We start from the raw sequence: 15883 nt of genomic DNA, 5'->3' as shown, positions 1-15883 counted from the left end.
AAGAGCCATCATTCCGTTCTTCTGTCATAGTGAAAAGTGTCACTGTATCAATTTGTTGTGTGTCACTGTATGTATTTTGAAACTACAGTAAGACCACAAGTTTTCCTTCGTAGAGTTTGTTTGCAAAGCTTTTTTCCACCTTATGCCCAAGTTTGAATCTTGTTAGTGTTATTTTCTTAGCTTTTAACTTTAATTTCAGATTTACTATGTTTCTGGAAAAAAAAATATTGCAATAAAAGACTTGGAACACGTGATCTTATATATGAAAAACAATGAACTAACCAACAAACCAATTATAATTTTGTTAAGAATATAATTAGTATTTGTTTCTTATATTAAATGACCTTATACGACGCCATTTTGACAAACTAGAATCTTATCCAGTAAAGTTTACGAAAGTGAACTCTTATCAGGTAAGTGTTTGGGTAAACTGCGTTAAAAGTTATCAAATTGTCATATCAAGCATGACTACATGCTTGTTTTTTATGGGTGGAAAATGGTTATTTGGTGCTTCTGTGCATACTTGAATGACAATCAAAGTAGAACATCTTCTCTGGTTGTTGCTAATTAAATTCCTCATCAAACGGTACAAATTCAAACTGAAAGTAAAAACGACTCCTTAAAAGTGACGATTTGCTTCGGACAAAACTTTCAAATTGTGTGACGTAACCCTTCGATTAAACGCAATAAGAACAAGACTTTGTATCGTTTGCAGATGATGGTTGGCTGGCAAAATGACCAAAATTGTCAACGGATCACCAAACCTTGCATTGCCTGAGTTCCTTCTTCGGTCACCTTGTTCGCTTGAATGGTCGTTATTACATTTGCTATGCTCCCCTGCAAGAAATTAGAGTCGACATTTGTGAAAAAATCTAGAAAAACAAACCAAACGACCAGTAAATCCCATAGAAAGTCGAGTCTGAAAAAGGTTAGACGTAGGCAGATATTTCATCTACGTAAAAAAAACAAAGAGTAAATTACATTTTCATCCCTTTGGTTTGTCAAGAACTACGATTTTCATCCCTATGGTTTAGAAATTGTTATTTTCGTCCTTATGATTTACAATTTATTGTTGTTTTGGTCTCTTCAGTTTACAAGTCTTCACTGTTTTGGTCTCTTATACTTTAAGCTAGGAATTAACCCAAGGACGAAAATAGCAATAACTTGCAAACCATAAAGACGAAAATTGCAATTTCTAAACCTCAAGGATGAAAATCGACATTATTAACAAACCACTAGAACAAAAATTGTAATTTACTCTAAAACAAATGGAACCAAACCAAGAAATAAAACTACTATTTACATCAAAATTAGGTCAATCATACATTGAAAATGTAAAATAAATCTGGATATTGATGTATGTGAGAAGAAAATTAACATGTAGGATTGTAGGTGTGCATAGTGCAAGTAGTAGATGTGCATTCGGCCTACGCCATAAAAAAACCCAAACGAACCGTAAATCCCATATTGTGTAGAGTCTTGGGAGGGTAAGATGTATGACATTTCCTCTACCCAAGAAACAAAGAGGTTGTTTCCGTGCTCGCAAAAATTTCATAATCGAGAAACGGTTTGCAAATATTATGGAGTCTTGAGCGACCCGAAAGCATGTATAAATAACAAGAAATTAAGTTATGGAGAGTTAGAGAAGAGCTTGGAACAAACTCCGGAATGAGAAACAATAAATGTGTGTGTTTATATGTGCCATAACAAGCAATAAAGACAGGATTGAGTGAACCAAGAAAATGTTTACCCTCCACGTTGCCAGCTTCTCACGTAGAGCTTGCCACTGGCGCAATCCAAAAACACGCTCGGTGTAGCGGCTACACGATTAGCAAAATAGTGCATCAGTAGCAAACAATTAGAGATAGTAATTGAAGAATTAGAAACCACATAAGGTTTTCTACGCACCTCACTCTAATGACTTGATTCATTTGGTCGATTTTGCAATCAATCAATTTAGCGGTGATTGCCTTTACTACCCATGGTTCCACCTCGTCATCCTCTATCTGTAAGGAACATAGCCATGATGTGATTAACGATAATCTATACCATCTTATAAAGCATTTATATGAAACTCTTGAATTTCATTTGTCAACACAGGGAGGGATCCAGAAATTTTTTCAAGCGGTGACACCAGTTGACATAAGAAAGGTGTTTGCATTTTGAAAACCCCGTCTCACCATTGATTTTTTCCAAAAAAATCAAACAATTTAGCATATCTAGCCATTTACGTAGTCATGTATATGTTACATATGATTTTAATTTCCATTTTGTTTAAACACTGTTTTTCTTATCGGGCAAAATGCAACAAAGTTTGGTTTAGTTCCTATTTAGTAAAACTAAGAATTTTTTTCCCATCCAATGTAATAAAATTTGAAAATTTACTCTTCTGCACCCCTTTTGACAGGTAACCTTTTGCTCTCGTAACATTTGATTACGTGGACACCCGTTTAAAAAGGTTCACACAAGGGTTACGACAAAGTGGATCATAAGTTTGGCATCCACACCATCAAATGTTATAAGATCAGGGTAAAAATAAGAAATTTTGAAATTTTGTTACCTTAAATAGATAATTTTGAAACTTCTTTTACATTTATTAAGAAAAAAGTTCTTTGTTAAACTACACAGTAACCAAGACAAACTTCGTTGCATTTTGCCCTTTTTATTAGGAATTGGATTAATTTTCCATTTTCGAATTACGATAAAATTCTATATCCCACTGCATTTCACGGTTACACAAACAAGATGGGGACCACCTACCTGGATTGGGGTAGGGAATAAGAGATGAGCAAATCCTATTTACCTGAAGTGTGTCCTTAATTAAACGATAGGGAATTTGGCCAGATTCATCTGAGGCAAGATCCATCATTGACATCAACCTCATCTTTGCTATACAGTCTTCATGTACAAGACCTACATCACATTGCAAAGAGAATACCACCATAAATTTCTGTGTATAAATTGAACCAAAAAGATTCAATGTGATAAATGGTAATCACCATAGCTTTTCAATAATGCAGAATTTGCAGTATGGAAATCCATGTAAGCATCTAGCCTCTGGGTCAGAAATATCTTCAGAAGCTGATATGCTAATGCATACTTGGTGTCTTTCTCCAATTGTGTTACAGCAGGCATATCGAGCAAATCATGCTGCCAGGTTATTAAACAGGAAGACGATCAATTTCAGAATGGGATTTGAAAAGAACCCGTAAACAGAGGACCATCAACTCAAAAAAGAATTAACATAATTCTGTCACTATCAACACCACAATATCAATTACAATGTCTCCAAATCCCCAAACCACTATCATTTAGACGCCACCAAGTTTGATGATTAAACCAGAATTCTCCATAAATAGTTTGCATGAAATAAAAACACATTAGACTATGTACTGGGCTCTCTAGAAGAAGTGGTAACGGTCGATGGATGTTCATATTTGAGCCTTGACTTGAAGCATTGTACAAGTGCTTAAGGCTCCTTCGGGCCATGGCCACAACTATCATATAAGGCAAGGCTTCTTGTATGTCGATTTAGCAAACCAATGCCTTAAGCCACAACCTAATCTTTTTTTTTATAGATCAGTTCAGTCTGTAAACAAGCAGGTGATTTTTTTGGAGCTCTAATGGAGAAGAAAGACATCATTGGGTGTCATGGGAGACCATTTGTTATTGAGCTGTGGAATGTGCTGGTAAGGGCGAGTCCGGATGTAGTCTAGGAAGAATTGGGTTAAGCCAGATAAGCAGATGCAACCACCAACCACTAAACTTGATTGCATAATGTCCTGATAATCTAGAAATAAATTAGTGATGAATAATGCGGACTGACACTGGCATAAGAGAAGACATAAGTGCTGGGGTCATTTAGGCACTAACCTGTATATGACCATGTTTGGCAACCATGCCCTAGCTCAGTTTTTTTGAGCTTATTGAAGAAGTCTCGTTTGGTTACCAATTACCATAAGCTAGCTTTTTGAAACACTACTTCAAGCAGTGTTTCAATATGCTCCAGGGGTTTTTTCCTCTTTTATTCCAATTATGCCCCTTGTATTTTTCCAATCAATTTTTCAACACGTCGTTTACTGATTTTTACATTGACGGCTATCTTTTCAACTAAAGCTAGCTTATCAGCTAGTTTGCAAACATAGCCTATGAAGGAGAGAGACTACACCAACCAAAATATCGAACATACAAGGAATCTGCAATTGATGAATTTCAGGATCAGGTTGTACCAAGTTGGAAGCTTGCAGTTACTATTAGATGGTGAGGCGTGAGTGTGACGGCCATCTATAAGGGTTTCCCTGATTTGGATAGATGCAGCTATTTGAACTATTCAGTTCTTTTTCTTTGATATAGTTGGCAGTTATTGTGCCCCTTATAGGGTTGATTGTGAAGTCATGGGCAAGGTTTTAAAAAAAGTACTTAATTGGCCCCCAACCTATAAATTGGTTTAAAAAGTTACACGGTGCACAAGGGAAGTGCTAAAACAAAATCCTAAAAGATTGTATCACAACTTCATGTTAAAGTTCATTTAGATGTTATGTTACCTGAAATATGTCAGTTGCTTTGACAAACTCAATAATAGTGTGAAAGGCTTCTTCCTTTGCCTCCTCCATGGTATGTGCTTCCTCACCAGAAAATGTTGCCAAATACTTCGTTAAAAACTTAAAGGTTTCCTTAGGGGAGCTGAAATTCCATTGAGTCAGCAAAGAGAAGATAATGTATAATTTAGCGAATGAATTCAAAAACTAATGAAAAACTCAAAGAGATGAATTTAGAAACCGCTCTATAAAAAGTTATATGTATCTTCATGGTACCTCTTATATTCCTTCAAAATAGTAGAGATGGCCAGGAAAAGCTCTCTTTGATCCTGCACTCCTAGATCCCATTCTTTCAAGAAACTGTCTATCTTTTTGAAAGACGGTATGATATGTTCTATGACCTTTCCATCCATTGCCAATTTAAGGGCCTTCATGTAAACGTAAAACCGGCTGTAAGGGTTCTCCAACAGGTTGTAAAGATTGAACAAGCTGAAGAGAGGAAAAGATAGACATGAGACGATGTTACAAATACTATTGATTATGATAACAATCTGAGCTTACATCTTCAATCGCAGTGCAGGCTTATCATTTGGTTGTTGTGCAATTTTTGTGGATAAAAGCTTTGCCATCTCTAACAACTCATCAAGGCTTTCGGGCTTCTTGACAAGATTGCAGATAATGGTAAAGATGCACTCGAGATCTAAGTTAGGGACAAACGAATGCCAAAGAAAATTTTGTTAGTATAGAAATAGAAGAGAAAAGAGAGCAATAAAGGAGCAATATGAATCTCTTGCAGCAGTATGTCAGGGAGACATTAATCACACCCTGATTTAACTATCTAGAAAACAAACAAATATACGCAAAAACACCAGATTGAAATACATCTTAGCAATGAGATTGGCAGCGATGTTTTTCCTTTATAATTTGTTGATGGAAGTGATGCAAATAATGGTGAAGGAGTGATATAGGTTCTAGCAGCCGTGTCATGATGGCTGGAAAACATGGGAAACCAACACTTTGTAACCACGCCAGAACATCTAAAGCAAAAAAGATGAAAGATTTTTGACAGATGAGAACACCATCAAAACCTTTGTCAATACCTTTCGGCGTGAATGAGTGTGTTTGATATAAGAGAACCTGCATGCTTTTTCCTGAACAGAGCATAACATGGATATACACACACACACACACATATGTATATCATTGAGAATTTGTTGCTAGACACTAGAAGTGTTTGACATATTCCAGTCTTAATACTAAAGCACCACCAAAAACCACAATCAAATAAGCACCAAGATTCAATTGATGGATTATATCCCGTACAGCATTTCACGATGATCTGTTACTAACACTAATATCTTCTTTGTTTCGTATTCATGTTAAGTGCAAAGTATGTATTGGTTATCTGATATAAAATCTGAGATTAGTGGCAGGATGTGAATTGATATGAAAACAACACAAAATCTGTTCAGATTATAACGTAGCATCATACTAGTAGTAAAAAAAAACAACTATCCACGTGGTATAACGCAAATTTCATGTAATGTGCAGGAGCAACGTTCTGTCTTAGTTACAAACACAGCAAAATCCAACCAATAAAAGCAAGAAATACGAATCATCAGAGTGAACCTAACCTTTCTCCGAAGCTTTAGAAAATACCAAATCAGCCGAAGTAATCATCAGCGAAGCCAAATCCAACCATCTTCCCGCAATCATGAATTCCTGAGCCTCCAAGCATAAACTAGTCACTTGTGGTTCAGCTACCTACACCAAATTCCACAAATTGCAACACAAATTAATTGAAAGAGTGACCACAAACTCAACAACAAACAGTCCAAACATCCTACAATTTTCAATACTGTTTCATATCCATCAGAAAACAGCTAATCCATATGAAAGAAACTCAAATCGATTGAAAAACATGGTAGAATGAAGATGTTAGGGATACCTCAGGACCGGCTTCAGCCCAGGACATCTCGGCGGTGAAACGAACGACAGACAGGACAGGATCCTCCTCCGATGTAGGCACGACCGTCGTCATTGTGGCGATGGCGGTTGAAACCACTCTCTGCAACGGAAACTCGCGCGATGTCTTCTCGGCCAGTCAGACAACTATCGGGCAAACAAAGCGTAAACCCTAGATGATTGCAGGTAAATACGGTAAATTAAAAATACCCGTGGATAGTCCGGTGTGTTAAACGGGTACGGGTATGATATAATCCATTTTTTAAGCATCCGTTGATAAAAGCTTTTTAATACAATTGGATTTTTTTGGCAGAATGATTTGGTGTTGAATGATTAAGTAGTCATAATGATTAAGAGACTCATATGATATATTGCGAAATGAAATATAATTGTTTGGTAATTGTGTACAATGAAATTAAGGCTCTTAATGGTTAAGGGATATCCATGATACACAATCATTCAGAGGGTTTTATAATCATTAAGAGACAAAAAAAAATTCCAAACAAGATTTACCTTTTAACGATTCAGATGTTGCCTTTTAATTGAACTATTAAAAGGTAAACAAACAACCACTTACATATTATATCTTTTGTGTTAATAGAATGGAATATTTTGACAAACATTCTGATGGGTACAAATTATATAAATCAATCTCAATCGTTCATTTAATTTAATGAATATTTGAATTTTTTTAATATAAACTGTTGATAATAATAAATGAACTCTGAGAATCTTCCATAATATTCAAATCTATTAAATGAATCTTTATCATTTCCATAATTATCTCAATTAATTGGTTTGTAAATGAAATTACTAATATTATATGTGAACATAACGAGCGATTTGATAGAGAAGTAAAGATTGTGAATACCGATATCGTACTTTAAGTAGGTAATGGCATTGCTCGTATTCATGGTCTTGATGAAGTAATGACGGATGAATCAGTAGAATTTGAATAGCGTATAATTAGAAGGGTACTCGTACAATGCAACGAGATACATCTCGATTTTAAAGTTTCGTTTTATTCTGTCTCCATTGATGTTATAATACGATTTTATGTGGTACTGAAAAAACCATAATGTTTTTATTTTTTGAATAAAATATAAATTTGAAGGTATCATAAAATTATGAAAAAAAAATATATCGATTTTATTATCAAGTTAAATATATAAAAGTAGTTGTATTTCTGTGTAATTTATTTAATTCAATTTTTTTACTATAATTTAATTTAGATATAACAATAAAGTCATTTATTTTAGTTTAATAATATAGTTTTTTTATAAATATAATAATTGGTATTTACTTAGAATCAAACGATTATCCTAAATATATTTTAGATTTTTTATATTTAAAATGAGATATTTATCAAATATTTGGTTATGTTTATCTGCAACTAGTTACACGAATTCAAACATAGGGCTTTAATACGTTGTATACACGCATAATGTACTTGTAATCTTGAATTTTAAGTAATTTGTACCAATAAACAGTACTTAATGCATAAAAATGATTTATAAAAGTTTTTATCAAATATTTTATAATATAGTATAGATAGGCCTCTGCATGCCACTAAACGGAGAAACCCTACAATAAAATTAAATCATCTTTAACATAACTATATTTTTTAATTTCAAACAAATCAAATCATATGGTTTTATAATTTGATTTGTTTAAATTAAAATTTTAATTACATTTTAATTTAGCCTTTTGCCTATTCTTCTATTATTTTGAGATATATCTCTCTCTCTCTCTATATATATATATATGATTGTGTGTATAATAATATTGTTTTTACTTTTTTATAAAAACAAGATAAAAGAATAGGCAAAAGGCTAAAATGATTCTTGATTTAATGTAGTTAACGAAGAGGTTAGTCAGAAGAACCATGGCCAAAAACAAATTGAGTACCAGAAAGACCAAATCTACAATAAATATATCATGGGGACCCTAACAAAAAAACATCAAACCACATAGACGAAATCCACAATTCACTTGTTTCTAAAATAAACATTTCAATTTGAAGAGCCAAATAGCCGTAACGATTCAAATGATATAATTAATACTGAAATATCTAAAATAAAAAATCTGATAGCTAAATATGATTTTTTTTATAAAACATTCGACTTTTAATTCTCTATTTAAAAAAAACGAAACACTGAAATCAAGATTTGGATGGTCCATTTTAATTGGTCTTTTTAGGGACCAACTCATGCTCCAAACCAAGTATTTAGAGTTATCATTTACATCAACATTCTAAACCACAATAAAGATTTGGTTACCAAATTTTTACACCCCATGACTAAAAATGTAGTCAATGAGTATTAACCAACAACTTGTCGATACCGGCAACGATCGGCACATGGAGTCGAGACGAACATTTGTCGTTTTGCCGGATGATGTTGGTTGTGGAGGTATAAACGATCACGAAAACGTCATTCGGTTTTATTTGATTTTGGCGATCTCGACCAGCAGTTTATGTAGGGCTTGAGGCTTGGAGAAAAATGGGCAGTGATCGGCACCTTTGAGACGGAAGACCTTTTCAGGTGGGTTTTCGTTGATCAATCTCTGTTGGAGAGTGATGGGTATGGCATTGTCTTCGGGGGTTTCTATGTAGAACCGTCTGACGGAACCGTAGTTCGAGTCGGAAAGTGAGAGCTTCTCGAGAACAGGTGGAAAGGGAATTGGCCTCATCGAGACCGATGCTAAAGCCACATCCTACACATAGAAATGAGCACGACATTACCGTATCAGTGACCAATAAGTCAAGGAGACGACATATTTGATGAACTTGTCACTTGTTAGCGGGCTATTTAGCTCAATGACCTTCTTCAGAAGCTCGTTTTGCAAAATGACCCTCTAGTGTGTTTTCAATTTTACCAGGAGCAAACGAGCAGTTTAAGCAGGGACATGTCAGATGAAGGTTATTGAGCTAAAAATAATTTAGAAGGAAGAAGGTCGTGCCCCTAATTGGAAACTTATTTGATTCGTTTACCCAAAGGACCCTGGTAACACTATATATATATATATATATATATTATCGTTTATTTTCCTTTTTTCCTTTTCTGTTGCTTACTTTTTACTAGCCTTGGTTCTTTCCTTTTGGTTTACGCTTTTGCACAAGCCTCCGTCTTCACGGATACGGTCGTTCTACCACTTAGAGTAGAGGACAAGTTTGTGTATATCTTCCCCCCAAAACACTACTTTCGAGTGAGATATACTGGGTTTCGAGTGAGATATATTGGGTTTGTTGTAGGACAAGTGATTTTCCTTACTTATTCTACGCTTCATTGTGCTTGTTTCGTTTTTTTTCTGTCGCTTACTTCTTTCTAGTTTTGGTTCATTTTCCCTTTTCCCTCACACTTTTGCTCTACAAGGGATCCACATGGAAACAGCCACTCCACCATTTGGAGTAGAGGACAAGTTGTTGTACATCTCGCCCCTAGACACTACTTTCAAGCGGGATAAACTGGGTTCATTCTGGTTTGGTCTATAGTCACTGGGTTGTCTTTGGGGTTTATACCTTGGCATGGCTATGATTCAATAAAAAGGTCAATCATACCTTAGCAGGACTCTGATTGAATAAAAGGTCCTTCAGAAGCGATTTGTCAAGATCGATAGCAGTTGGAGGTTGATTGTTCCCATTCGCGTACAAAAACTTCTGAGCTTGCCTCATCAAATCATTTGTATTTTCCTGAAATAGTGTTATAAACCATTTAGAGCTCCATTTGTATTTGATAAACTTCAAAATTTGAAGTTTGAGGCTGGGTTATGATTTCAAGTTATCCCCTTATTGCCTTCATATGAACTTCTTGTAAAATGCTAATAGAGGGTTTGCAAGCTCAAGTACAGTGTGTATGAAAAAGCTCGAATATGACGGAATTAGATTTAGGAGTCGTTTACTGACACAAACTGGGTAAGTATTGACCACGTAAAAGTGCGGTCTGGGTCAACACTAATCACTGACCGAGTAAGAATCCCTCCTTTAGCTTACCACATCTCCATCAACATCATTGATTGCTAATAGGGGTCTGGTAAACAACATTATGACCAGGTAAGAGCCTCTTACCCGGTAGGAAACAATAAGCAGCTAGTAAACAGCCCTTAATTAAGTTCTAACCATTTAAATTTGAACCATATCTTAAACCCCTTTTGTAAGGAAATTTTTTGAGATTTTATTGGGCAAACCTTGTGGGAGAACATATCAAGAGTGCTTTGACCAGTTTTCAGCATCGAAGCAGCAATGAAGATAGCTTTTGCAACTTTAGATGGGTATAGCTCCATTGCGTATGATATACACGCACCACCAAAGTCATGGCCAGCCAAAATCACCTACAAAATCAAGAAAGGTGTGTGATTTGTAGTGGGAAATACAAAGTTGTATTGGTTGCGAATAAATTTTGCTTAAAAGCTGAAGTGATTGAAGTCTCAGAGTAGTGAAACCAACTAATCTTCCTTAGCCACTGAAGAATTTCTATTAAAGAAAGATGGAACTGGAATTTAGATCTAAAGAAAGTTACTTGTTTAACCATCGACATGATCGGAAGTGCATCAAGTACCATGGAACAGCAGTTGCATTCAACTCATTTGGGTTATAAGACAACAGAACAGAATACATACTGTGGACCAAAACGATTACTGGATTATATATCATGTGTTTATAACAATTTAGAACATAAAACCAATCTTCTATTGTGAACTTTTCTATTGCCAAATGCCCAAATGCCCAAATGCCACTGGAATTTTAATCTATCAATTAGAACCCCTTTTACTTTTCAATTATAGAATTTCAACAAGCAACCGTTGCTGAAAACCAAGCTAGGCGGCCATTGTAAGATCTCTGTTTATCAAAGCAATAGCAATAGGAAAGAAAGTCTCTCATAATCAAAAACTAACCTTTTCTCCATCCGCAAGCTTCTCCAGAAAATCTGTGAGTGGCTTCACATGTTGTGAGAGACTTCCGATGGCATTTGCATCAAACTGATTGATTCCAGAACCACTTGAATCAATTGCAGTAACTTTGAATTTGCATTCTTGTAAAAGTGCAATTGTTTTATACCAACACCAGGCTCCAAAACCACCTCCATGAACAAGAACAATATGACTGGTCTCCAATTCATCATGCTTCACCTCCTGTTAAACATAACAATTCAATCAAAATTAAGGATCGATGGCAGAAATATAAGAAGCAAACATTTACCAATCGATAATTAGGATTGATCAAACACATCAATCATCATCCACATTATCAAATGATCTACACCACTGTAACCTAATGAAGTGTATGCAACTTGTTCTTCAACACTATGGTGAAAAGTAGCAAATCCAACAGATAACCCCTTGTATACTTGCTTCAGTAATTCAGTATATATCAATTTCAGATTCATTAATGATAATTTGGAGTGCATATTTGGTACTGGAGACATTAAAAGAGCTGCAAATTTTACACTCCGATTACAAATGTGACCAAATCTCCCTTCAGACAATATTTACTTGATTGTCGATTCTATTTCTGATCAAGCCTGGTTCAGTTTTCAAATTTCAACTTTGTGATCAACCTAATTTATTCAGTCGGATATGATTAATAGTCGCTATAATCGATCTGCATGTATTTTATTTGGCCGGCATTTCATGCTATTAAAAGTTCGTTTTCCCTGATTCTCAATGTAATGATCGAACTATCACGAAATATATAAACTGAACTCTAAATTCATCATTCACCGATTCACATATAACTAACAGAAACCGAAAATTAAACCTGAATAAGGTGAGGAGGAGGCATAGGATCGGTAACCGATCTACGCCTAGTACTAGAACTCCGAGAAACAACTTGCTGGCATTTGGAGTTGGCGCCACCAGGAGGATGCCGAATGGAAGTTGATCGATCAAAATGAGGCAGGTAATCGCCGTTCTGCTGGTGTTGCTGGAAGAGAAGAGCAGCAGCGATGGCTTGCTCGTGAAGAAGAGCATCATCAAACTTCTCCTTCTTAACAGAAGAAGATCGAACGCGAGACCATCGATTAACTGAACTTTTGTTGATCGATGCACTGGATTGGTTCGCTATCCTTTTCGAGTAAATTCTCGTTGCTCTTGTTGATTTTCTTGAGAAACATATCCCCATGTTTGATAATTTTTCTTTGAGTTTTAGCACCAGTTGAGAGAATGGCTAAGGTTTATCGTTTTACGTAGCAAGAAGAAATTGACTCAACAATGGCGGATGGTGGTGGTGGTGGTGGTGGTGGAGGAGACGGCGTCGGTGACGGAAGTTCTTAAGAACCGCTTTTGAATTTCTTTTACTTAAAACGCTGCATTTAACGACGTCAAAGTAACCACAGGAACCCTCTCAAAATCTAAAAATTATTTTTTTAAATAAATTTTCCGTAAATAATTATTGAGATGACACAAAATAAAAATTAAAAAAAAATAAAAATATATTATTTTTTTGTTAAAAAATTATGAAATATTATCTAGTACCGGTAAAGCATCTTCAACAGATTTTTCAAAAGCTTTCTAAAATACAATCATAAATCAAAATCTCTAAAAAGATATTGATCAGTTTAAACTGTTTAATATCATGGACTCATTTAACATATATAAAAATACAGAGTTGAGTTCATACAATAACAATAATTTAGATAAGAGAATAAGAAATGGGTGGAATCACATATGATTTTACACTAAAATCACATGTGATTCACATGACTTTGGCCACGACCTGAGGTCGTGAGTCACGTCATGCGTACATCATTGTGTTGACTGTTAGTGTAAAATCATATGTGATTTTATCATTGTCATGTTCCTTTTATTTAGCGGTGTTTGGGATTACTTATAAAAACAACTTAGACTTTATTTCGGTGTGGTACCGGTAACAAACACTTTTGAGTATTTGGATAAACAACTTATATCTATGTCAAACCGGTAAGAAGAAGTTTTTGAAAAATTAAACATTCTAACTTATAATAAGTTGATAAACACTTTTGTATAAAAATATAAGTTGTTTCAAATAAGCAATACCAAACACCCCCTTAACTTCTTCAAAAACTCCTTAACCGGTTTGGCACCGGTATAAGTTGTTTATCCAAACACTAAAAAATGCTTATTACTGGTGTCACATCGAAATAAGTCAATAAGTTATTTTTATAAACAATCTCAAACACCCATCTTCCTAAAAAAACACATGTGTATATAAAAAAGTATGTATATGACATAGATTTGCCGCCATTACTTGCATTTTAAAAAACGTTAAGGCCTTGTTTGTGACTCCTAAAACTTGACATTTAACCTTACAGTTTACATTACGTATTTCACGTCATTTCATATATTAATTGTACTACGTATTTTACGTTCATAATAAGTATTACTTGGAAAATGTGTATATAACCAATCTGGAAAACATCGTTTAATCTACTTTACGAGAAAAAGAAAGTTGTCGGTACCCTTTCGTCCTCGTCGTATTATATAGTTGGTGACATACATTGTATTTTTTATATTATGAATACTGGTATTTAAATAATAGTAAAAGAAATTAATGACTAAATAATTCAGATATATGGTCACTTTTTTGTATTTTCGATTGCAAATCGCCCCCATGGGGGGATTTTGACATCTATTTTGTCTTCTAATGAAGACAACTTATGACGTAACGATTTGACACATCAATGACGATTTGACGAGACATCGGAGGCGATTTTCCTTAGTATTTTGTCTTTTTTATAACCAAATGTAATATATATATATATATATATCTTGTATCATTCTTCTTTATAAATTTGTAGTGATCCAAACACTTTTACTTTTACAACTTTTAACCTGCCACTTTGAATATAAATGAAACCATTATCACTTTAACGTGATGTCATATTTATGTTAAGGGTTGTGATGGTAAATTGTGTTCGAAAAAGATAAAATATCAATGAAAATCGTCTTTGATGTTTCGTCAAATATATAACATCTGATTTTTGTTCCCCAAATGGTATACATGTGAGACACATCCGTACCTTACAGTCAAAATCGTTCTCAAGAGACGATTTTGATAGTCATTTTGTGAAAAATCTCTAAAAATTAGTCATTTTTATTAATGTATCGTGTATAAAATGGTTATTTTAGATAATTTATTTTTAAAAAAAAAAATATAAAATATTAATTGAAAATAATCTGATATTATTATATAATTTATTGGTAAATATTTAAATGATGCTATAAAATAGTCATAATTTCGCATAGCGTTCTTCTTTAACTATTATTTATTGAATTTCTTCTGAATTTATTAATTAAAATTAATACAATTACTGCTTCTATTAAATTAATTATTTGAATAAAAAATAATTAATTAATTTAATAACAAGAGTCCAAAAGAATCTATATATGATTTTTCCATTTTGTTGTAAAATTAATTAAATTTATTCATAAGCATTTATTGTAGTGGTGCAAAAGTCAAAAGCTTTTAAATTGATAATTTGACCAAGTCAATATATTCCACTTTTTCCCAACGACATGGATATGGTCGTATTGAAGATCGTTTCACAGTTACTGAATGATTTGATATAAAATGATTAAAAAACTTTTATATTATAATGCAAAATAAAATATAATTGTTCGGTAATTATTCAAAGTGAAATCAGATAAACGTTTAGTAAACGACCCATAAATACATCGTCTATCAAATATATTTTAAAACCGTGAGTCCATGTATGGCTAATGCGGACGATATATGTTACGATTGACCAGTATCTTCATAAATAAAAAACAATGCTTCCTCAAACCACAAAATCGTGAACTGCACTAACACACAGACAGTATTCATCACAATTAAACCAGTACTATTGTCGTCTCACCATTGAAAGAATGCATATTATCTGTATTTCTTTTCATCAAGATAATAACAAATAAACGAATATAAATTACGATTATATCAGATATTTAATTTTTATTTAAAGAATTAGTGAGGGTGGCAAAAAGTTGGCATGGGGAGTTGCATTAATGGGGTTTGATGGATCACCCAACCACTTCTTTTCCAACCGTCGCACGTCTTTCCTCCTTTGAAAATGGGTCAACCTTAATTCCCCTGCACTAAGTTTAGGGTTCAATTTGTAATTTTTTAAATCTTCAGGGACCTTTTTTGAAACTATTTTGGGACCACAAAAGCATCAAACGAAATGAATCATTGCCGTCGCGTGGTTCCTTCTAGGGGTGCTCACGGCCCGGGTTGATCGGTTTGGAGCCGTTTTAGTAACCCAACCCAATGTTGGCGGTTTGAAAATTTTCAACCCAACCCAACCCAACCCAAACAAAAGTTCAACCCAACCCAACCCAACCCAACCCGTTCGGGTTGGTCGGGTTGATCGGGTTGTGTTTAAACAATGTAAAATCACATAAAAATAAAG

At 34.3% G+C, this 15883-nt stretch overlaps 2 protein-coding genes across 2 annotated transcripts; both read right to left on the bottom strand.

The window, feature by feature from the left end:
* Positions 1 to 537: 537 nt before the first annotated feature.
* LOC112513398 (eukaryotic translation initiation factor 3 subunit M-like) lies at positions 538 to 6657 on the bottom strand. The gene is made up of 10 exons (XM_025119645.1): positions 6487 to 6657; positions 6173 to 6302; positions 5100 to 5238; positions 4815 to 5027; positions 4545 to 4683; positions 3000 to 3150; positions 2804 to 2913; positions 1909 to 2006; positions 1751 to 1820; positions 538 to 837 (listed from the first exon to the last, which is right to left on the bottom strand). Exons 1-10 carry the CDS (start codon positions 6577 to 6579, stop codon positions 748 to 750), a joined length of 1233 nt encoding a protein of 410 aa, XP_024975413.1. The 5' UTR covers positions 6580 to 6657; the 3' UTR covers positions 538 to 747.
* Positions 6658 to 8824: 2167 nt separating this feature from the next.
* Positions 8825 to 12621, bottom strand: LOC112513726 (putative methylesterase 11, chloroplastic). Its single transcript, XM_025120082.1, has 5 exons — positions 12259 to 12621; positions 11397 to 11633; positions 10689 to 10832; positions 10063 to 10194; positions 8825 to 9218 (listed from the first exon to the last, which is right to left on the bottom strand). The coding sequence occupies exons 1-5, from the start codon at positions 12619 to 12621 to the stop codon at positions 8946 to 8948; spliced, it is 1149 nt and encodes a 382-aa protein (XP_024975850.1). The 3' UTR covers positions 8825 to 8945.
* Positions 12622 to 15883: the final 3262 nt, after the last annotated feature.

This window comes from Cynara cardunculus (genome assembly GCF_001531365.2).
Source record: "Cynara cardunculus var. scolymus isolate 2C chromosome LG 5, CcrdV1, whole genome shotgun sequence".
NCBI lineage: Eukaryota > Viridiplantae > Streptophyta > Magnoliopsida > Asterales > Asteraceae > Cynara > Cynara cardunculus.
Note: the sequence above shows the minus strand (reverse complement) of the source record. Positions and strands in the feature narration are given on the sequence as shown.